The sequence below is a fragment of the Cyrtonyx montezumae genome, unplaced genomic scaffold, assembly GCF_038088225.1.
Source record: "Cyrtonyx montezumae isolate F1298 unplaced genomic scaffold, pur_monq_1.0 scaffold_34, whole genome shotgun sequence".
Classification (NCBI taxonomy): domain Eukaryota; kingdom Metazoa; phylum Chordata; class Aves; order Galliformes; family Odontophoridae; genus Cyrtonyx; species Cyrtonyx montezumae.
Genome location: NW_027072039.1, coordinates 4,657,801 through 4,677,741, shown reverse-complemented (window position 1 = coordinate 4,677,741; position 19,941 = coordinate 4,657,801). Strand labels below are relative to the sequence as shown.

At 44.6% G+C, this 19,941-nt stretch overlaps 1 protein-coding gene across 1 annotated transcript; it reads left to right on the top strand.

The window, feature by feature from the left end:
• Positions 1-7,079: 7,079 nt before the first annotated feature.
• LOC136054161 (E3 ubiquitin-protein ligase Topors-like) lies at positions 7,080-11,365 on the top strand. Its single transcript, XM_065745265.1, has 2 exons — positions 7,080-7,241; positions 7,868-11,365. The coding sequence occupies exons 1-2, from the start codon at positions 7,080-7,082 to the stop codon at positions 11,066-11,068; spliced, it is 3,363 nt and encodes a 1,120-aa protein (XP_065601337.1). The 3' UTR covers positions 11,069-11,365.
• Positions 11,366-19,941: the final 8,576 nt, after the last annotated feature.

The following is a 19,941-nucleotide window of genomic DNA, read 5'->3' as shown; positions in this document are numbered from 1 at the left end:
GTTTGGTTTGGTTTGGTTTGGTTTGGTTTGGTTTGGGCAGAACTGGCACCTGCATCACTGGACACTACATCTCTTGGTTCTTTACCAAGGTGGAAGGAACACTCAGTCACAGTGAATGAAATCTGCAGGCTGCAGCCCTGTGTGGCCTACAGCAAAGCATATGAGTTGAATGGACTGCCTTTCCAGTTGGCACATCACTCCTGACAGTGCCACCAATAGCATAAAAACGGAAACCCAGGCAGAAATATTCGTGTTGCTTGGTGTATTTCTGTGCCCATGACATACCCAAGCAGCTCCACTAGCTGGAAAAGAGCTCAGCATTTACCAACGTGGAGTTTGTTGGTTTGACCTCATTGACATTGATAGGATTATTTGCCCCACTTAAGGGCCTGTGGGCCATTTGTATAGGTGTGGGCTTTTATCTACTAGGGGAAGCCTCTCTTCCCATTCCTCCCCCTTTTCTTGTGCTACAGATTTCACTCCTAGTCTTAGGCATGCCCTCCTGCTACAAAATGTGTTGTCCAGTCACAGTTACAGCTGCAAAATGATAGTACAAATACAGAGTGTATGTTATCATGTGCCTCTAGAAATGTGGAGGTACAGCTGGACGACTGCAGCTGTTGCAAAAAGATAAGTATGGTTATCAAATCACCAAGCTAGCCAAGTATTCAAATAGAATGGGATATATATATATATATACTTTTTTTTTTTTTTGCCTGCATTTGAGTTCTGCTGCTGGCATTGAGCTTGCACGTTATAATGAAAACCATTATATATTTAGTCTTAACTGCAGTTCATCATTTCTTAAATATTCTAGTGATTTTTGGTTACTTTAGTATGTAGTCAAAACACCATTTGGAAAACAGGACTAGGAAAAAAATCTCAACCAAAAAAAATGAGTATGTTGTGTAAAAATGTATTGCCATATTGTCTGTAAATACTAAACAGCCAAAGATATTAAGGCTGAAGACACGGTAAAGAACAAAGTAAACACTGTCCCTATCTCCTGGCAAGATTCTGCTCCCAGCTGCTGTTATTGTTTTGAAATAATCCTCATCTGAGTAGAAGAGAATACCTTCTGCTGCACTTCAGCATGGATGCTGTCCTCTTGTTCTTCCATGTGATGTGTGTCACAGATGAGGAAGCTTGAGCAGCTCACTGCATATGTTCTGCCACCTTACCGAGTTCAGAAATTGCCTTCAGAGCAGTCCTGTATGGTCACAAATATGTACTTGATTAAAAGATTATTGCGACGTTATTATTAGAAATTGCTGCAGCAACAGCTTGTCAAATGAACCATTAAAAGCAAACCAGATTCACTGAACCACAATAAAATTCATTAAAGCTTGCTTTGGGCAACATATGGTCTTTGAAGGTCTTTATCTTTTTAACCACTGATTTCTTCCAATGTCTGTGTCAGAGCCTTCCGCTTCTCTTTTTATTGAATGCAAATACTAACTAATAACACACATTCATTTTAGTGACATGATCATTCGGTGGTGTGTCATTGTTAAATCAGTCTATAGACATACATAAATGTGAATTAGGTCCGTGTGTTGGGGGGGAGAGGGGGGAAGTCCTCTGAAGTAAATGATGTATTCTTTCTGCTTGGGGAAATCTGCATGAAACTTTTTGCTCGTTGGTCTTCAGGCTGAGGTTTCATAGATGCAAAGCCATTTTTACTTCAGATGACAAAACAGGAGGTCCAAGCCCAATGCTTGTATGCAGAAAACTCTATTTTCAATCCCCTGTGCAAAGTACATGCAGCAGCTTGCCTGTGCTTTGGAGCATGTGCCAACACTGCCGTCTAGCTTCTGCAGATTCTTTTGAATGCTTTTGCTTCACTTTAACTGATCACATTCGTGTGCTTTGTAGCTTTATCAAGCCCCTGGCAGTGGCCAGGGCAGTGTAACATTAGTATCTCTTCAGATCTATGTGTTGCTTTCCACCATGATATATTAAACGGACACAGCATGGGATGAGTGATGGCAGATGATTGCAGTGAACAGGGGAGGAAACCTGTAGTAGCAATGCAGTAAGAAACCCCCCTGCTTGCATTTGAAATGAAGAACTGGAGCTCTTCTGCCCAGATTTTTATGTGATTTTTGGCAGCATCACCACTCAGACAAGCCAGTGCTATGTATGTTGTGTTTTTAATCAGGATGCTTTGGTAATGTCCCCAGCACCACCCTCTTGGTTTCTGATGTCTCTCACTGTGCTGTGCCTCTCTCTTACCATTTTTTTTTTCTGCATCTGTGCTATACATCCTTTGTTTCTCTTTCACCACAGAACTTGTAGTACTGTCTTTAGGACTGTGTGCATTTTACAGGTAGGCATCCTTCTACCAAGCTGTAAGCGTGTGTTTATTTACCAAAATCTGTATTTATACTGCTTTTAGGATTCAGGTAATCTTGGACAATAAAACAGGACAATAAATGAATGTAATTATTAAGCATACAAAGGGCGCTTTGAATTGTGGTTTGAACTTGTGTAATTCCTCCAATTTCAAACAGTCTGTAATGCAGGAATTAAGCAATTATGTTCCTGCTCCCTTGCTGTTATAATTTGGGAGTTGTTTATCACTGGTAGATTAGGGTGATTTAAGGTAGAACTCAGCCCACCATTTCCTGCTTGGCTGATTATTTTATTTCCTTTTTTTTTTTACCAATAGTCTTCATTAAATAACTCAGCTACAGCATTAGCTATGCTTACATACTCTTATCAGTCTTGTAATTAACATGTATCCATGGGTACTGACGTGAGGCATGGATGTATTTGAAAGGGAATCCTTTGTATCTGCAGAAGCAGCTGTTAGTGTGACTACATTCCTGGATGAATCAATTAATCATTTCATTAACTTAAAGTGCCTCTTAGCGATGTTAATCAAAAGCATCAAAATCACAATCTTCCCAAACAACCTCCTGAATCCTAAGCAAACAAACAAAACACTTCATGACTAACAAACAAGCTTTAAGGTCACAAAGAGGCAACACTTTATTTGAAAAAATAAGAGATCTGAAGGGGATTTCACATCATTATGAGTATGTTCCTTTAGGGATGGCAGGTGTAAGGGACAGCTTTCTCAGGTGACAGCATCCAGATGGTTAATACTGCCTAAACATAGTATTTGCTTGGTGTACCACTTAGGACCAGAAATGTTTTCTGCTCTTCACTGCATCTTTGTGGGTAAGGAGAGCTAAATGCTCCCAGCTGGATGCTAAGCGTGGGTCTGGGCCCTTCCTATGACAACTCGGATGCAAACTTAAGGGGTTTGCATGCTCCTTTGGAGGGTGGATCTCAGCTTATAAGGAAATGGTATAACTGTCATCAAAACTGCACAGGAACTGTTTTTTAACACTGCTACTAATGATACAGTGAGATTATACTGTGCTACCTCAGGAGACTAGGTATTTACTAAAGGTTCTATTTATTCTGCACATAAATCACTTACCAGGAACCTAATCCTGGACAATGATCCTTATGGCTTTGGCCTCATGACCATGCATACATAACTTCTGGGAAGAAGATTCAGAGTGAAGATTTTTTTCCATTCTGACAAGCTGAGCTGAATCTAAACCACAGGTTTCTGGGATTTCTGTCTTAACCTGGTGCTCTCTGCTGCAAGGTTTATGATTTGTGAGTGGCACAACAGAGAGCTTTGTCCTGTTGAGAGAGTGGTTTCAACATTTTGGAGTGCATTCAATATTATTTCTTCCTTTTCTGACAAAGCTGCTGTTACTAGACAAGCAGCAGAGGCCAGCAAAAAGGTCAACTGATGGAAGCTGCAAGCTGTGCCCTCCCCACTACTCTTGAAAGAGGCATTTCCCCACTGCTGCAGAGACCTTCATCCCACTCCTTTGCTACCTGGGAGAGCTGCTTTGTGTTGCTGTAGTCACACTGGCATGGCTTCAGTTCACATTTGGACAGAGCACTGAGGATTTCCACAGTCTCATCAGCAACTCAGGTATGCTGCTGCACAGGACAGAGAAAAGGGAAGACAAGACAAGGCACAGAAGGTCTCAAGACTCAGTTTTGAACCTGAAGAATGATATTGCTTTTTTAGTTAGGACAGTGCAGTAATTGTGGGTAACCTTTCTGCCTCCTTGCTGTGCCAGGGCGAAGACTTAGCTGCAGGAAATTCCTGGGCATCTTGTATCTTTGATATGAGCAGCTGTGGGCACATACTTCAACAGATCAGGGACAGGGAGCAGCTACAGCTCTTTGGAGGCTGTTGGAGATGCTTCCCTTCCGCACAGGTCTGTCACTTGCTGTGGGCAGAGGAACTGCCTGGACTCAGAAGCCGTGGAGTGCTTCTCCATCTGGTGGCTGCTCACTGGTGTAACAGCTCTGGGTGGTGGATGCTCAGCTACTCAGCCTGTCTGCACATAAACCTTTGCTATAGCACTGTTGAGCTTGTGACAGTTCTCATGCATCTGTGGGGATCTGTTAAAACAAACAAATAAAAAAAAACCACCACACACACACACACAAAAACAAAAACAAAAAAATCACCACAAATCCTAAGCGATTGATCTCCTTGTCACTGCAGTGCCTGAAAAGGAGCCCTCCTCAGCTCACTGCCTCCAGGTCCCATCCAGATGCCCTTCTGCCAGAGCAGCACTCACCTCCCCATGGGCCTGAAGGCCAGGTATGGTGTCACACCTCTTGCTCTGCTGCCAATGGAGGATCCAATAGTTTGGGCAGCAAAGCGTGAAGAGGTTCGCAGGTCTGGTGAGGTAAAGGACAGCACAGGGTCTAGGAGAGAAATCATCAGGCTTCCACTCTTCCCAGCTATATAGAAAAACACCCTTCATCCCTCATGGTGCCTTTAACTTACAGAACTGCTTCTGTTCAGTTCTTAATAATTACCCCCATGAAAGGGAAAGGACATGAATTCTCTTCTGTCTGAACCAGGTCACTTCATGTGCAAGCATCAGCCAGTAGGAATGGACAGCTCTCAGGCTGAGGGACAGACACAAGAGCTGAGAGCACCTTCCAGCTACCTATTTGGCGACTCTAGTGTTGCAGGACTCCGGGTAGTTCCCAGCTTACCTAAGAAATGCCATGCACAGTGTATTTAGGAAGGAGACCAAATGAGAACCATCTGCATCGGAGTCCCTCCTGATGTGCCATCAACAGAAGCAGGTAAGTGCCTTGGTGGCAGTAATGGATGTAGTTAATGATTTCAGCCTTTGCTCCTAGGATGACTAGCGTGTGCATCCCAAGTGCAATAATTGGCATAACCAGTATGAGTAAAGCAAGAGCAAGCACCAGCACCGGGACTGCTGGTCACAGCATATATATCTGGTACTGGCAAGCTTTAGTGTTATCATTGCCACAAAGCCCCATGAGGAAACACATGTGAGGAGGAATGTAATTTGATAGCAAACTTTCAGCTTGGCTGACTGGTGATACAAGGATACAGGTGGGTAGAGGCCTGTGTGGGTGTGTGGGGAGGAGCAGGATGTATCTGCAGGATGACAGCAGACACGTATGTGTGTTTGGGATGACACCAAGCTGGTGAGCATGAAACCAATGACCATGAACTCTGCCAAAAAGCCACTGTGGGGGAACTGGTGGATGGCAAGTTGGACATGAGCCAGCAGTGTGCTCTTGCAGCCCAGAAAGCCAACCATGTCCTGGGCTGCATCAAAAGAAGCATGATTAGCAGGTCGAGGGAGGTGGTCCTGCCCCTCTACTCTGCACTGGTCATACCTCACCTGGAGTGCTGCTTCCAGATGTGGAGTCCTCAGTACAGGAGAGATGTGGACCTGCTGGAGTCCAATCACAGGAGGGCCACAAAAGTGATCCAAGGGACAGAACACCTCTCTTATGAGGACAGGCTGAGAGAGCTAGGGCTGTTCAGCCTGGAGAAAGCATCAAGGAAACCTGAGTGGCCTGTCAGAATCTAAAGGTGGTATAGAAGGTGACAAACTTTTAAGCAGTGCCTGCTGTGACAGGACACACAAAAGATGGTTTAAAACTAAAGAGGAGAGATTTAGACTAGATATAAGGAAGAGTGAGGTACTGACACAGGTTGCCGAGAAAGATGCTGGATGCCCTGTCCCTGGAGACACTCAAGGCTCGGCTGGACTGGGCTCTAACATCCTAAGGGAGCTGTAAATGCTCCTGTTAACCTCAGGGGAATCGTGGAATGATAAAAGTTGATTTGGAAGGGACCATTAAAAGCCAAATCAACTTTATGATTCCACGATTCTACAGACAGATGTTGTGGAAGGCAGCCTGCAGACTGCAGCCTCTCTCTCTGCTTGCCTCTCCCCGACGCAGGATGTAACAAGTCAGTAAAGAGCGCTCATTTTTCACATTTGTCATTTTTTTCCTTCATCTTAAAAGCAGCTTAGCCTTTATTCGCCCAGTTGGACAAGCATCTCCTGCCGTCCTCCGACGGCTCCCTCGGAAGCCACGCCGCCGTCCCTTCGGTCCCTAGGGCAGCCGAGGCGCGGCCAGCTCGCTCTGCAGCTGCCGCCGCGCCGCCTCCCGCGCACCGTACAGGACGTAGCCCCAGGAAAGCAGCACCACAGCGGCCAGCACCTACGGGGTCGATAGTTAGCACCAGCCTCAAGCCGCCTCCCCCAGCCCCCCCGAGCCCCCACGCACCAGGCGGCAGAGCGGACGCGGATCCCGCCGTTCCTGCGGCGCCATGGCGGCCAGGTGACCGCTTCCGTACAGCCACAAGCCGCCGTCAGGCGGAGCGCAAGTGACGTAAAACTCCCGCCTACTTCTGGTGGCTCCGGGGGGGGCGGGGGGGCTCACAGAACCGTATGGGTTGGAAGGGACCTGAAGAGATCATCGACGAGGACTCAGCAGGGCAACCCACTTCACTGTGTACTCGTCTATCCCACACTTCCTCAGCTCTGCTATAAGGATGTCAGGGCAGACAGTATCAAACGCCATGCTCGTTCCCGCAGCAATACATCTTCCGTACAACATCATGGCGCCGCCCTGCGCAGAGGAAGTGACGTATAAAAGTCGACGACGACTGCCGCCGACATCGGCCCGGGGCTGCCCTGTTGGCGGCGGGGGCGATCGTTCCCGTGGCAACGCCTCTTCCGCCGACGATGTCGGAGCCGTCGCGAGGTGTGGCGAAGGCCGCCCGCCGCCGCCGCCATCCCGCGGGGGAGGAGCGGCGGGACGGGCCCAGCGTTGTTTGCAGCCGGAATCGGTACGGCCTGAAGGCGCCGCCGGGCCGGGTTCGGGCTCGCAGCGAGGGCTCGGCGGAGGTGAGCGTACGAGAGGACCGGGGCGGGACTGTGGCGGGGCGGATCCGTGCCCAGTGGCTGCCGGTGGTGGTCGCAGCCTGCGGGAATGGGGCTGCCGTGGGCCCTTGTCTGCAGCGGTTCGCAGCGTTCGAGGGCTGCGCTGGTCCTCTGCGTAGCTTTAGAATAGGCGGCTTTATTGCGTAGAACCGCCGCCGGCCTGACGGAACAAAGGGGCTGTGGGCCTGCGGGGCTGGCCTCTGTCTGTGATGTCATCAGAGTCTTCTGGTCCGGCAAGCGCCATGCAGTGCACTCAGGCACTCTTGGAGCAGCTAGATACAGACAGAACCTATTTTCTTTCTTTTCCCTAAGAATAAAAGTAAATTCTCCCATCTTTCATGTCTGAGTGCGCCTTTCTTTTGAAAGCCAGCGGTATTCAGGCTCCACTTAAATCTCGCAGCGCTGGGAAGCCTGATTTTAAAATGAAGAGAAGCAAGCAAAGCAGTGCTGCTTCTCTGTTTGGTGTTGTCTCAGAACTGATGCTGGCAGTTTCAACCTTAACGGTGACTGTTGGCACGTTTCTGTGCCCAGATCGCAATGCTTCTTTCTCTCAGGACGAGTAGTGACCTCTTTGTCTCTTTCCTTTGTAGAGTGCAACTTCTGCAGCCAAGGGGTATTCAGAAGACAGCAGCTTTTTGCCCAAAGCTAGCAACAGCAAGCTGCAGCAGACCATGCCAACAGATGCCTCTCCTGACTCTAAATGCCCTATTTGCTTGGACAAATTTGACAACGTTGCCTACCTAGATCGTTGCTTGCACAGATTCTGCTTCCGTTGTGTCCAGGAATGGTCAAAAAACAAAGCAGAGTGCCCTCTCTGCAAACAGCCTTTCTTTTCTATTTTCCATACAGTTCGTGCTGAAGATGATTTTAAGGAATACATACTCAAACCTTCAGAAAATGGGTCTTTTGCCAGTCCCGATGGCCGGAGATTTCGTTACCGTACCACCTTAACGAGGGAACGCCGCACTTCCTCTTACCATCGAGCCAGCTCCTCTTCTCGAAGGACGCTGTCCCCTCCAGATAACGGGATTTTGTTTGAAGGGTTGTCAAGCCAACCTGTGCGGCAGAGAGATGGAGAGATTCAGCAGATGATAAGGAGGCTGGCCTCGCGGAGGCAGGCTAGCGCAGAGGGCAGATATGTGCGGCAGATCCAGGAGGAGGAGATGATCAACTTCCGCAGAGCCCTGTACCGCACTGGTGTGCGTGTTCGCAGCGTTCAGGATGGTGGCCGCTATCGAGACATTTCTGCAGAGTTTTTCCGCCGCAACCCTGCTTGCCTACACAGGTTGGTTCCCTGGCTGAAGCGAGAGCTGACGGTTTTGTTTGGTGCCCACGGTTCTTTGGTTAATATTGTCCAACATATCATCATGAGTAATGTGACCAGGTACGATCTGGAAAGCCAGGCTTTTGCTGACGATTTAAAGCCTTTTTTGTTGAATCGTACTGAACACTTTGTACATGAATTCATCAGTTTTGCACGATGTCCTTTTAACATAGAGGCATATGACCAGCATGCCAATTATGACTGTCCTGCGCCGTTGTACGATGAAGAAAGCCACTCAGACTCATCAATTATTACAATCTCTCCAGATGAGGCAGATCCTCAAGGGCCAGAACACAGTTCTTCCGTGTCCGGGGTTGGTCAGGCCCCTTGGGATGACGAAACTCCAGGGCCTTCGTATTCCATTTCAGAAGAGGTTCATGCCACTGTACCTTCTCCTCTGGAGATGTCAGAAAGTTCTGACGAGGACTCTGCTAGGAAAAGATCCACACTGCGTCCTCAGTTACAGGCCAGTGTGGCCTCCAACGAGAGCGACTCTTCATCAGACAATTGTGTTATCATTGGGTATGTTAAACCGTTAGCTGAGAGGACACCAGAACTGGTTGAGCTGTCCTCAGACTCTGAGGAGTCCGTCAGGGAGGAGAAGAGGGAAGACGTGAAGAAAGAGCGGTCAGTCCAGGGTCGCAGCTGGAGTGACAGTGAACTGAGCAGGGCTTCGTCACCTCACTCCCCCCTGTACAAGGAGAATTTGAGTAGTTGTAGGAGCTCCTTATCCTCTGCAGTCGAGAAGGCAGAGTTAAAGGTTGACGAGAAGAACAGAGATAAAGTGAAAAGTCTTTCTCCGCACAACTCAGTCTGGAGCCCATTTCCAGAGTCAGACACCATTTGTTCTCCCTATCGAAAGAACAAAAGTAAAGTAAATAATGTATCTCCGCTGGACTCAACCAGGAGTCTCTCTCCAGAGACAGACTCCATTTGCTCTCCTTATATTAAGAATAAAGGTACAGTAAAAGATCTGTCTCCACTGGACTCAGTCAGGAGCCTGTCTCCAGAAACGGACACAGTTTGTTCTCCTTACAGTCAAAGATTGTCCAGAAAGAGAAAGACCAGGAGTCCTCAGGCTTATTCACAGAAGAGTCGTGACAGTCATGGCCATCGGTCTAGGAGGGAGCATCCTAGCAAACGCCAGTCTAAAAAGAGACGATCTAGAAGCAGAGATGCTAGTGAACATAGGAGCAAAAGAAGCAGGAGAAGGTCAAGAACTTGTGAGACGAGCCTCTCTCTGAAGAGCCAGAGGGGCTCCCTTAGTTGTGAGAGCACTGCGTCCAGGGAGGTAAGCAGATCACGATCACGAAGCAAAGGCCATGGCAAAAGGAGATCAAAGAGCAGAGAGAGAGATTATTACTATAGAAGAGACAATTACCAAAGTAGATACCAGTGGGGTTATGCTTTTTATAGTCGAAAGACAGTTGGAGATGGCTCCTCCTCCAGGAGGAGGACTCAGTCTAAAGGCCACTATTCAAGGCAATCTGCTAGTCCAGAATTCAGGATACAGTCTTTTACTGAAAGGACAGACTCTCGTAGCCAGAGGGGACTCCATGAAAGACATTACTACTATTATGAACGCTGCAGATCAAGGAGTCTTTCAAGCACCAGGTCAAGGACCCCTTCTGGAGGGACAGACAGACTGAAAAGTGAAAAGCCTGGTGGAAAGAGGAAGTACAAAACTCGACATTTGGAGAATGCCGTGAAGGAGAGTACCAATGTGGAGAGAGAAAAGGACCCCAAGAAAACTTTCTCCAAGTTCCGTGACTGCTGCAAAAACGAAGACAGCCTTTCAGACAATCGAGGAAGTAGTGAGACAAAACATAAGAAAAAGAGGAAAAGGATGAGGAGTCCAAGTGTGGAGATAGTCTATGAAGGCAAAGTGACAGACACAATGAAACATACTAAAAAGAGAAAGAAGAAACATAAGAAGAAACATCGAAAACATCACTTGAGTAACTCATCCCATTCTTCTCCAGTGGTCATTACAATTGATAGTGATAGTAGCAAGGAGCCAGAAAGTACTGAATGTGATAGCAGTGTTACTTGGACAGGCACAACTCAGTTGAATGGGAGAGAATGTGACTCTCCATCTTCTTCTCTGGGGATTACAGGATCTGAAGAAGTTTACAGAGTGAGTAAGGAAACTAGAGGAGTAGTGAAGAAATGCAGCATTCCTACCACAGGAAGGGACTTAGATGCTGACATTAGAAGTGCTGGAGCTGAGCTTCTGCAAACAACAGAAAGAGCTGATCAAAGTCTTGACTTAGTTGATATAGCAAGCAGTAACACAGAAACTGTGGTTAGTCACAGTCAAGAAGCACAAGCAGCGCCTTCCAGTCAGCTGTCTTCCCCCAGGACTTCCTTACTAGAGCATCCAGAGAGACCACCACTGATACTAAGACTGCCAAAGAGACTTGTCGACAGATCTTGTTGGTTTGAGTTCCATGAAAAGGACATGTAGCATATTTTATGTTGAACAATCCTTAAAATTGTGCATTTGTTTCTAATTACGTTTTTCTCCTATAGGAACAATGCATCAGATGTTTTTCTGTGTGTGTGTGTGTGTTAAAAAGTGTCTGGGAAATGTTGAAGCCCTTTGAATGTTTATGCACTTTTATGTCAAGTAAATATAGGAATATAGAAGCTTGATGATCTTTAAGGTCCCTTTGGATGTTAGAATTTTGTAAAGCCATCTTGGATGTAACATACACACACAGAATACTTCAAAGCTGTGTTTAAAAAAAACAAAAGCAAAAACCAAAAGACAGCGAATACATTTTATGGGGATTGCTCTTGTTACAGAGGAAAGTTGCTTAGTTCATCAAAAATGATTCAGGCTAAACTGTACCATCATTTTTGATCTGTGTTATGTTCTTTGCAGAAAAGCAGTACGCAATTTCTACGTACATATTGAACAGCACTTCCGGTAACATGAGTTGTTATGTCAAAATCTTAATAAAGCAATAAGAGATTTTGTTTAAAAAATGAGTGTAAATCCATTTGTGCTATCAGGGATACTCCAGGCTGGAAGATTATCAGGTTCCAACTCTGTTATGGTTTTATGATTTTGGTTGTATTATTGATATTCCACATCATAACATCATGTGGTGTCTTGGGAGTTAAAGACAGGTACACCCAGAACTATTAATGATCCACGGGGCTGGAGCATTAGCTCTTTAACTCCCAAGACACCACATGATGTTATGATGTGGAATATCAATAATACAACCAAAATCATAAAACCATAACAAGCTCTCACTGAAAGCAGGAACACTTTTGATAGGATTCTTTGGGATCTGTCTGGTTTTGAATGTTAAGCAGCTTCTCCGTGCTACCTCTTCTAATGTCAGGCTGCTCCCATGGGATTTTTTTTTTCTCAATGTGTCCTTTTTCTGTTTCTGTGTCTGCCACCTCCCATCCTGTTGCTGTGCAATGGTGGTAGCTCCTCCTGGGCTCACTGCTTTCAACCTGTCCCCAGCTTGCCCCCCTGGACGTTGTGCTGTATGCTGTACAAGATGTGGGCTTGGGCAGGGTTGGGGTCTCTATGTGTGGGCACAGCGTGTGTTCTCTGTGCCCATCTAGGAAGCTACCTTCTGTAAAACTGCCTTCCTATGTAGTGGGTTTGGCTGTGGCTGGCTTCCAGCTGCCCATACAGCCGCTCTCACGTCCTGCCCTTGACAGAACACGGGGAAAATAGGATAGAAAACTGCTGGGTAGAGATGGACATGAAGATCACTTGTGGTCACTGTCATCGCCAAACTCAGCTCAGGATAGATTAATTTACTTTCAGTTAAAAATAAGAGTGGTGTGGTGACAAACAAAAGGGTAAACTCACTGGCTCCCTGTACTCTCTCATTCCAGGCCTAGCTTCATCCCTGATGCTTCTGTTTCTTCCTGAACAGCACAAGTGGTGGTGGGGCAGCTGCAGTTGGTCTGTAATGATTCTTGTCTCTGTTGCTGTTTCCTCCTCACTCTATTTCTCTGCTCCCGCATGGATCCTTCCCACAGGACATAGTGCCTAAGGAACAGTCACAGAAGCACAAGACTGCGGAGGCTGGAAGGGACTTCTGGAGATCTAGTCCAGCCCCCTGCTAAAGCAGGTTGCCTACAGGAGGATGTGTAGGAAAGCATCCGGGAGGGTTTTGAGTATCCCAACAGGAGGCTTCACAACTCCTCTGGCCAGCCTCTTCCAGTGCTCTGTCACCCTCCAGGTAAATAAGGCTTTCTTCATTTGAGATGGACCTTAAAATGTTCCAGTTTGTGCCCGTTGCCCCTTGTTCTGTCTCTAGGCATCACTGAAAAAAGCCTTGGGCCATCCTCTTGGCTCCCAACCGTTTGGTATTTATAAACATTGATAGGATTCCCCCATATTCTCCAGGCTGAACAGTGCTGAGTTTCTCAGCCTTTCCTCATATGGGTGGTGCTGCAGGCCCCTTAGCATCTTTGTGGCCTTCTGCTGGACTCTCTAGAAGCTCCCTGTCTTTCTTGAGCTGGGGAAACCAGAATTAGACACAATATTCTACACGATGCCTCCCCAGGGCAGAGTGGATGAGGTGGATCACCTCCCTCCCTCACTTTGCTGTCCATTCTCTTTTAATGCATCCCAGGACACCACTGGCCTTCTTGTCCATAAGGACACACTGCTGGCTCATGGCCAACCTGTTGTCCACCAGGTCCCTTTAATCCCCAGAGCACCCTTCCAGCAGGATATCGCCTTGTACTCATGCATGTGATTATTGCTCCCCAGGTGTAGCATTCTACACTTGCCCTCGTGGAAGCTCATAGGTTTTCTCTTGCCCCAACTCTCCAGCCTGCCCGGCATTTGCTGAATGCAGCACAGGCTTCTGGTGTGTCGGGTTGGTGTCATAAGATTGCTGAAGGTGCATTCTGTTCCTTCATCCGGGTCACTGGGGAAGATGTTGAGCAACGCTGCCCCGTTGCTGACTCATTAGGAGCACTGCTAGATACAGGCCTTCAGCTAGATTCTGTGCTGCTAATCACAACAAACCAAGCTCTGTCAATCGGGCAGTTCTCAATCCGTCTTCCAGTCCACTCATCAGTGCTTCCTCAGCTTACTTACAGGGATGTTATGGGAGACAGTGTCAAAAGCCTTGATGTAGTCTGGCATGGGACAGATCCTTCAGCCCCCACCACTACCAGCTCCTTACTGTTTACGCCCATACACCTTGGCTTGACAAATATGGATCCCTCACGCCAGTTGATTGTTGCTAGCTGATGGATGCTTGTTGATCGTTGTGTGCAAACATGGTGTTGAGGCCACTGATGACGCAGAGAACTACAGATTGGTATCTGGCTCCTGGAGAGAGTCGTTTTATGATTCTACTGAAAACGTGCTGCAGGTATCCAGTATCTGCAAGGCACAGAGATTTTACTGCCATTCTGGATTAGGGGGGTGACGGCACACCTTTGAGTACGAAAGCTCCTTGGGCAACAAGGTCTGCTGCTATGCATTTCAGCAAGGGCAACATTGCTTTGTTGCTTTCCTGAAGAGAATCTACTCACAGATGGCCAGATACAACGTGGGACTGCAAGTATCTGATTTCAAGGAACATCACTGCCTCAAGGTACAGTCAGTACATCTCGAGCTTTCCCTGTGATTTTACCCTGTGTGGTACCTAAGCCTGTTGCAAAATTATCTAACAACAACAATAATAATTAATGATATAAATAAAGGGCTGGAGCATTTTTCCTACTGTTGTGGTTAAACTCAGCAGGCAGATAAGCACCACACAGTTGTTATCTCAGTGGGACAAGGGAGAGAATTGGGAAAAAAAATACAAAGTAGAACTCATGGATAGAGATAAAAGATTTTTACCAAGACAGAAAAGGAAGAGAAGAAAATAATAATAGGAACGCTAATTATACAGACACATCCTGAACAAGGGCTGAGCATTGCTGACAGGAAAACGAAAATCTTGAGGAACATCTGTATGTCAGGCAGGCCTGTCTGCTAGGGTACTTACAGCTGTAGTACACGTTGGTCTGTAGTGTATCATCATTTGCCAAGCTGAGGATGGGTCCTAGATATTTCTTAAAGAAATATCTTAGAAGCCCTTTGGGAAGATGTTTGATGTCTAAAAGTAACAGAGAGGCATTTTCTTGATGAATATACATTCCAGAGACAAGCCCTAAGCAAACAGTCCAGAAAAAAAATGGTGTTTGTGGAAGAGATTATTCAAAGTGATGCAATGTTTTCGGGTTTTTTTGCACTGTAAGTGATGTCATATGTTTAGTTTATGTTTAATAATTCATATTCTAATGCACATATCTGGTTATTTCAGAAAATCTTAGTGGCTTTTGCCCAGTGGAAAAACACTGAACAAATACCTAGTCATTGCCACTAGCATTCCTTGTTATATACGTGATATCTCTTCCCCTTACACCTTTCCCTTTCCTTTTCCCTTTCCATTTTATTCTTTTCCCTTTCCATTTTATTCTTTTCCCTTTCCATTTTATCCTTTTCCCTTTCCATTTTATCCTTTTCCCTTTCCATTTTATCCTTTTCCCTTTCCATTTTATCCTTTTCCCTTTCCATTTTATCCTTTTCCCTTTCCATTTTATCCTTTTCCCTTTCCATTTTATCCTTTTCCCTTTCCATTTTATCCTTTTCCCTTTCCATTTTATCCTTTTCCCTTTCCATTTTATCCTTTTCCCTTTCCATTTTATCCTTTTCCCTTTCCATTTTATCCTTTTCCCTTTCCATTTTATCCTTTTCCCTTTCCATTTTATCCTTTTCCCTTTCCATTTTATCCTTTTCCCTTTCCATTTTATCCTTTTCCCTTTCCATTTTATCCTTTTCCCTTTCCATTTTATCCTTTTCCCTTTCCATTTTATCCTTGTTTTCCCTTTCCATTTTATCCTTGTTTTCCCTTTCCATTTTATCCTTGTTTTCCCTTTCCATTTTATCCTTGTTTTCCCTTTCCATTTTATCCTTGTTTTCCCTTTCCATTTTATCCTTGTTTTCCCTTTCCATTTTATCCTTGTTTTCCCTTTCCATTTTATCCTTGTTTTCCCTTTCCATTTTATCCTTGTTTTCCCTTTCCATTTTATCCTTGTTTTCCCTTTCCATTTTATCCTTGTTTTCCCTTTCCATTTTATCCTTGTTTTCCCTTTCCATTTTATCCTTGTTTTCCCTTTCCATTTTATCCTTGTTTTCCCTTTCCATTTTATCCTTGTTTTCCCTTTCCATTTTATCCTTGTTTTCCCTTTCCATTTTATCCTTGTTTTCCCTTTCCATTTTATCCTTGTTTTCCCTTTCCATTTTATCCTTGTTTTCCCTTTCCATTTTATCCTTGTTTTCCCTTTCCATTTTATCCTTGTTTTCCCTTTCCATTTTATCCTTGTTTTCCCTTTCCATTTTATCCTTGTTTTCCCTTCCCCTTTCTGTTCCCCCTCCTCTTGCCCTTTTCCCTCTCCCTTTCATTTCCCTTTCCCAACCTATAAGTACTACATCTCTAGAAGTAAAATGCAAGCCTTCCTGAAAATGACATTTGGCAAAACAAAAACCAACGACCTGAGGATCTGAAATTCAATTAAGAGGTGTCTTCTGTGGAAAGAGCATGCAAACATTATTCCAGCTGATAGAGCAGTGCCATGTTCAAAGTTCCCCTTGACGTGTCCTGGTAGAACCGTGCCATCCATGATAATCACACTGATATTGTGGTATTCCTCTAAAGCACTCCAGTGTTACTCTGCAATTCCGTGCTTTATTTGCATCAGGATGAGAGAGGTTGGAAGGAGTGCTAAGTGCTTGCTTCTGTGCACCTGTGCTACATTCTGCTCATACACTAGCTCCAAATGGCAAGAATTCTGGAGCAAATTGACTCAGAAGAGGGCGTAAGGGGATGATAAATGTTTTCAGCTCATCTGGATGCCACGTCTTATTGTGTCACTGGGGACACTTCAGTCAGCTACAACATCAACATGGACGTCAGGTTTTTCTGCTACACCACATGCAGAAAATTCCAGGAGAAACAAGCCTGAGTGCTGGCAACACCAACACGATACCTTCTGACAAACCAGAATCTTTTTAATGGCTATGAACATCTTGCTATGAATGTAGAGGAAACTCATGAGCCATTAGTGCTCTGAAGTCCACCATTAACTAAAGTTGTGTGCTTCCTTACGACTGCAGCTTGATCAATAGTATCAGGCAAGTAGATGCCACATGGAATGAATGGCAGGGATGATAAATACTGAAGTGACTTGTTCTGTGTGGACAGCTTTCTTTCATGGTCCACCAAGACTTCCATAAGGTTGTATCAATTTGTATTTCTTTCTGGATTTACTTCTTGCCTTGCCTGACACTACCGTTGCATTTTAACTGGACTGATGGAAAACAACCACAAGAGGGAACAAATTTTAAGGGGAAATGCTCCAGAATGTCTTTCACCAGGTTGCAAACAAGTACATCATTCACAAGATTATAATGAAGCTCTAATTGGCTGGGAACAGTTCTGTTGTCAAGTTTGGAGACCATATCTATACCTAAAATGAAAAATACTAGTCTGAAGTTTTGTGCATTTCTCACTGTAGTTATAAATGCTGTATCTTTAATACATCATTACTAAAATAATATACAAAGCTCCTGATTCAAAGCATGTTATCTGAAATATAACTGATATTTTATCTGAAGTTAACATACTTGATTCCTAGAAGCCCCTGTATAGAGTCATCGTCAAGATTCTGATTTCATACAAACAAACAGGACGTTCTAACAAATGCGTGACAAAAAGATCTATCTCTATAGATATTTTTTCATTTATTTTCAAATTGCTAATAGAAACTAAAATCTGATCTCTGGAAGTCCATTCTAATTAGAATTTGCAAGTGTATATATCCTTGGATCATTATTTGATAGCTGAGAGATCTAGCCTTCACATTCTGGCTTTTGGGCAGATGTCCAATATGCTGTGCCATAACCACAACTGTTGCTGGTGACCTAATGGTCAACATGAGGAGACTTAGGAGAGGACTTGTGTGTTCAATCCTCTGATTCTCTAAGTCTCTGCCTTTCTAATGCTGAATCTTATGTTTTCGATCAGGATCAGAGAGAATTTTGGATTTGCAAAAGGCAAAGAAATGATCTGATCCAGTGTCATTACTTCTTTCTGACAGGCAGAGGAATTGGACTTTCACAAATAAAAGTTGATACAGATATATTTTTCTTTTTTGCAAGAAGTGACAGTTTGTCAAAAGCTGATGCTGCACACAAGAAGCACATTCCTGGAGGGGGCACTTGAGAATGGTGTGAATGAAAGCAGCTTAGGGAATCAAACACTAGCTCCTGTTTGCTTTTTTTCTTTCCAGTATTTATTTATTTTCCTTGATCCTGCTGTTAAACATACATAGGACAGTTTTAACTTGATCCTGGCACAAAAGATCTTTCCCTTCGCTTCCATTTAAGAGGTCTGACTGAATTTCAAAAAAAGTGTTTTGCTTTCATATGCAGCATGAAACCTTTCAAATATCCCCATCCTCCCAAATTCCAGATCAAGCGACAGACAGATAAAGTGAAATTACATACGATAACAGCTTTCCCACTCATCTGTTCTCTTCTGTAGACACCTGCCTCTTGGTTAGCACCTTCACTCAGCTGACTAAGCTCTCTTTCCCTGAAAACTGTCTTGATATATCAGACAGCAGGTTTTTTGCTTAGGGTACATTCCTGTCCTTTCTCCCTCCAGATTCAATATTGCCACAGTATCTTCCTCTGGAGCAAAGATACCTTGGGCATTTCCCTCTCTTAGCCAGCAGCCTAGACATGTAGAAGCAGGCCCTACTGCCCAACAGGTAACCTCATTTGTTCACGTGAGAGCAGCCTGAGCTGAGGTACATTCTTAATTCTAAATGATTTCCAAAATGGCTTGAAGTTATGTCATGGCTTGCCTGTGACTGTTGTTCAACCTTTGGTACTACTGTGAAATAATGAAAGGAAGCTAGGCAGGAGCCAGAGTTTCTTATTCACACCTAATGTACTACATTTCCAAATCTGAGTGTAACATCAGCTTTGTAGCTGGACGAGAGTGCTTTGGGAAAAGAGATAAAAGTAAAATGCAGCCCGTGAAAAATGGAAACATATTTGTAGAAATGTATGCAGGTTTTACCAAAAACACAGAAGAACAATTATTTTGTGTATGTGTGTGTGTGTAAAAACATTCAATAAATGTCAAAACAGATGGTTTAGTTTCATTCTGTTTATATAATCTATAAATATGTATATACACATATATATATATATGTGTGTGTGTTTAGTATGCTTAATATTTCACATGTAATGTTTTGTAAAAGAATATTTTCTTTTGAAAACAAAATGTTTGGATGGTGTTGGGAAGTGCTTAAAAGCTTACAAAACTGGTATTATCATTTTGTAATTTCATGGTAGGTGAGTGAATCTTACAATTTTGGCTTCCATATAAGGCAGCATTTTTCAGCTAATTGCTAGAAATCTTAGAAATGTCTTCAGAGATTTATTTAATAATTTTCAGCTTTTTATTTATTTGTTTGTTTGTTTATTTATTTATTTTTGTGAAAAGCCAATGAACATACAATGTTTCCCAGGAGATGGCAGTGTTTAGTGGGGAAGTTTACAGGGAAAAAGCCCCGGAGACAAAAAAGTCCCTGAGAATCGAAGGCAGGGTTTTGATAAAGCAACAAGCATGCGGATTTCATGCAGTAAAGGAGAACCCTCCAGCTTTATTTCACGATTTTGTGGCCGGAGTAGCACATACTTCATTTTAACTAAGATCGTTTTGTCCCCTGCGTAGCTTTAGAATAGGCGGCTTTATTGCGTAGAACCGCCGCCGGCCTGACGGAACAAAGGGGCTGTGGGCCCGCGGGGCTGGCCTCTGTCTGTGATGTCATCAGAGTCTTCTGGTCCGGCAAGCGCCATGCAGTGCACTCAGGCGCTCTTGGAGCAGCTAGGTACAGACAGAACCTATTTTCTTTCTTTTCTCTAAGTACAAAAGTAAGTTCTCCCATCTTTCATGTCTGAGTACGCCTTTCTTTTGAAAGCCAGCGGTATTCAGGCTCCACTTAAATCTCGCAGCGCTGGGAAGCCTGATTTTAAAATGAAGAGAAGCAAGCAAAGCAGTGCTGCTTCTCTGTTTGGTGTTGTCTCAGAACGGATGCTGGCAGTTTCAACCTTAACGGTGACTGGTGGCACGTTTCTGTGCCCAGATCGCAATGCTTCTTTCTCTCAGGACGAGTAGTGACCTCTTTGTCTCTTTCCTTTGTAGAGTGCAACTTCTGCAGCCAAGGGGTATTCAGAAGACAGCAGCTTTTTGCCCAAAGCTAGCAACAGCAAGCTGCAGC

Bases quoted from the DNA above. Each gene is read 5' to 3' on its own strand.
- LOC136054161 (XM_065745265.1), top strand. From the start codon at position 7,080: ATGTCGGAGCCGTCGCGAGGTGTGGCGAAGGCCGCCCGCCGCCGCCGC. The intron at 7,242-7,867 runs GTGAGCGTACGA...TTTCCTTTGTAG, and splicing joins GCAGCGAGGGCTCGGCGGAG to AGTGCAACTTCTGCAGCCAA.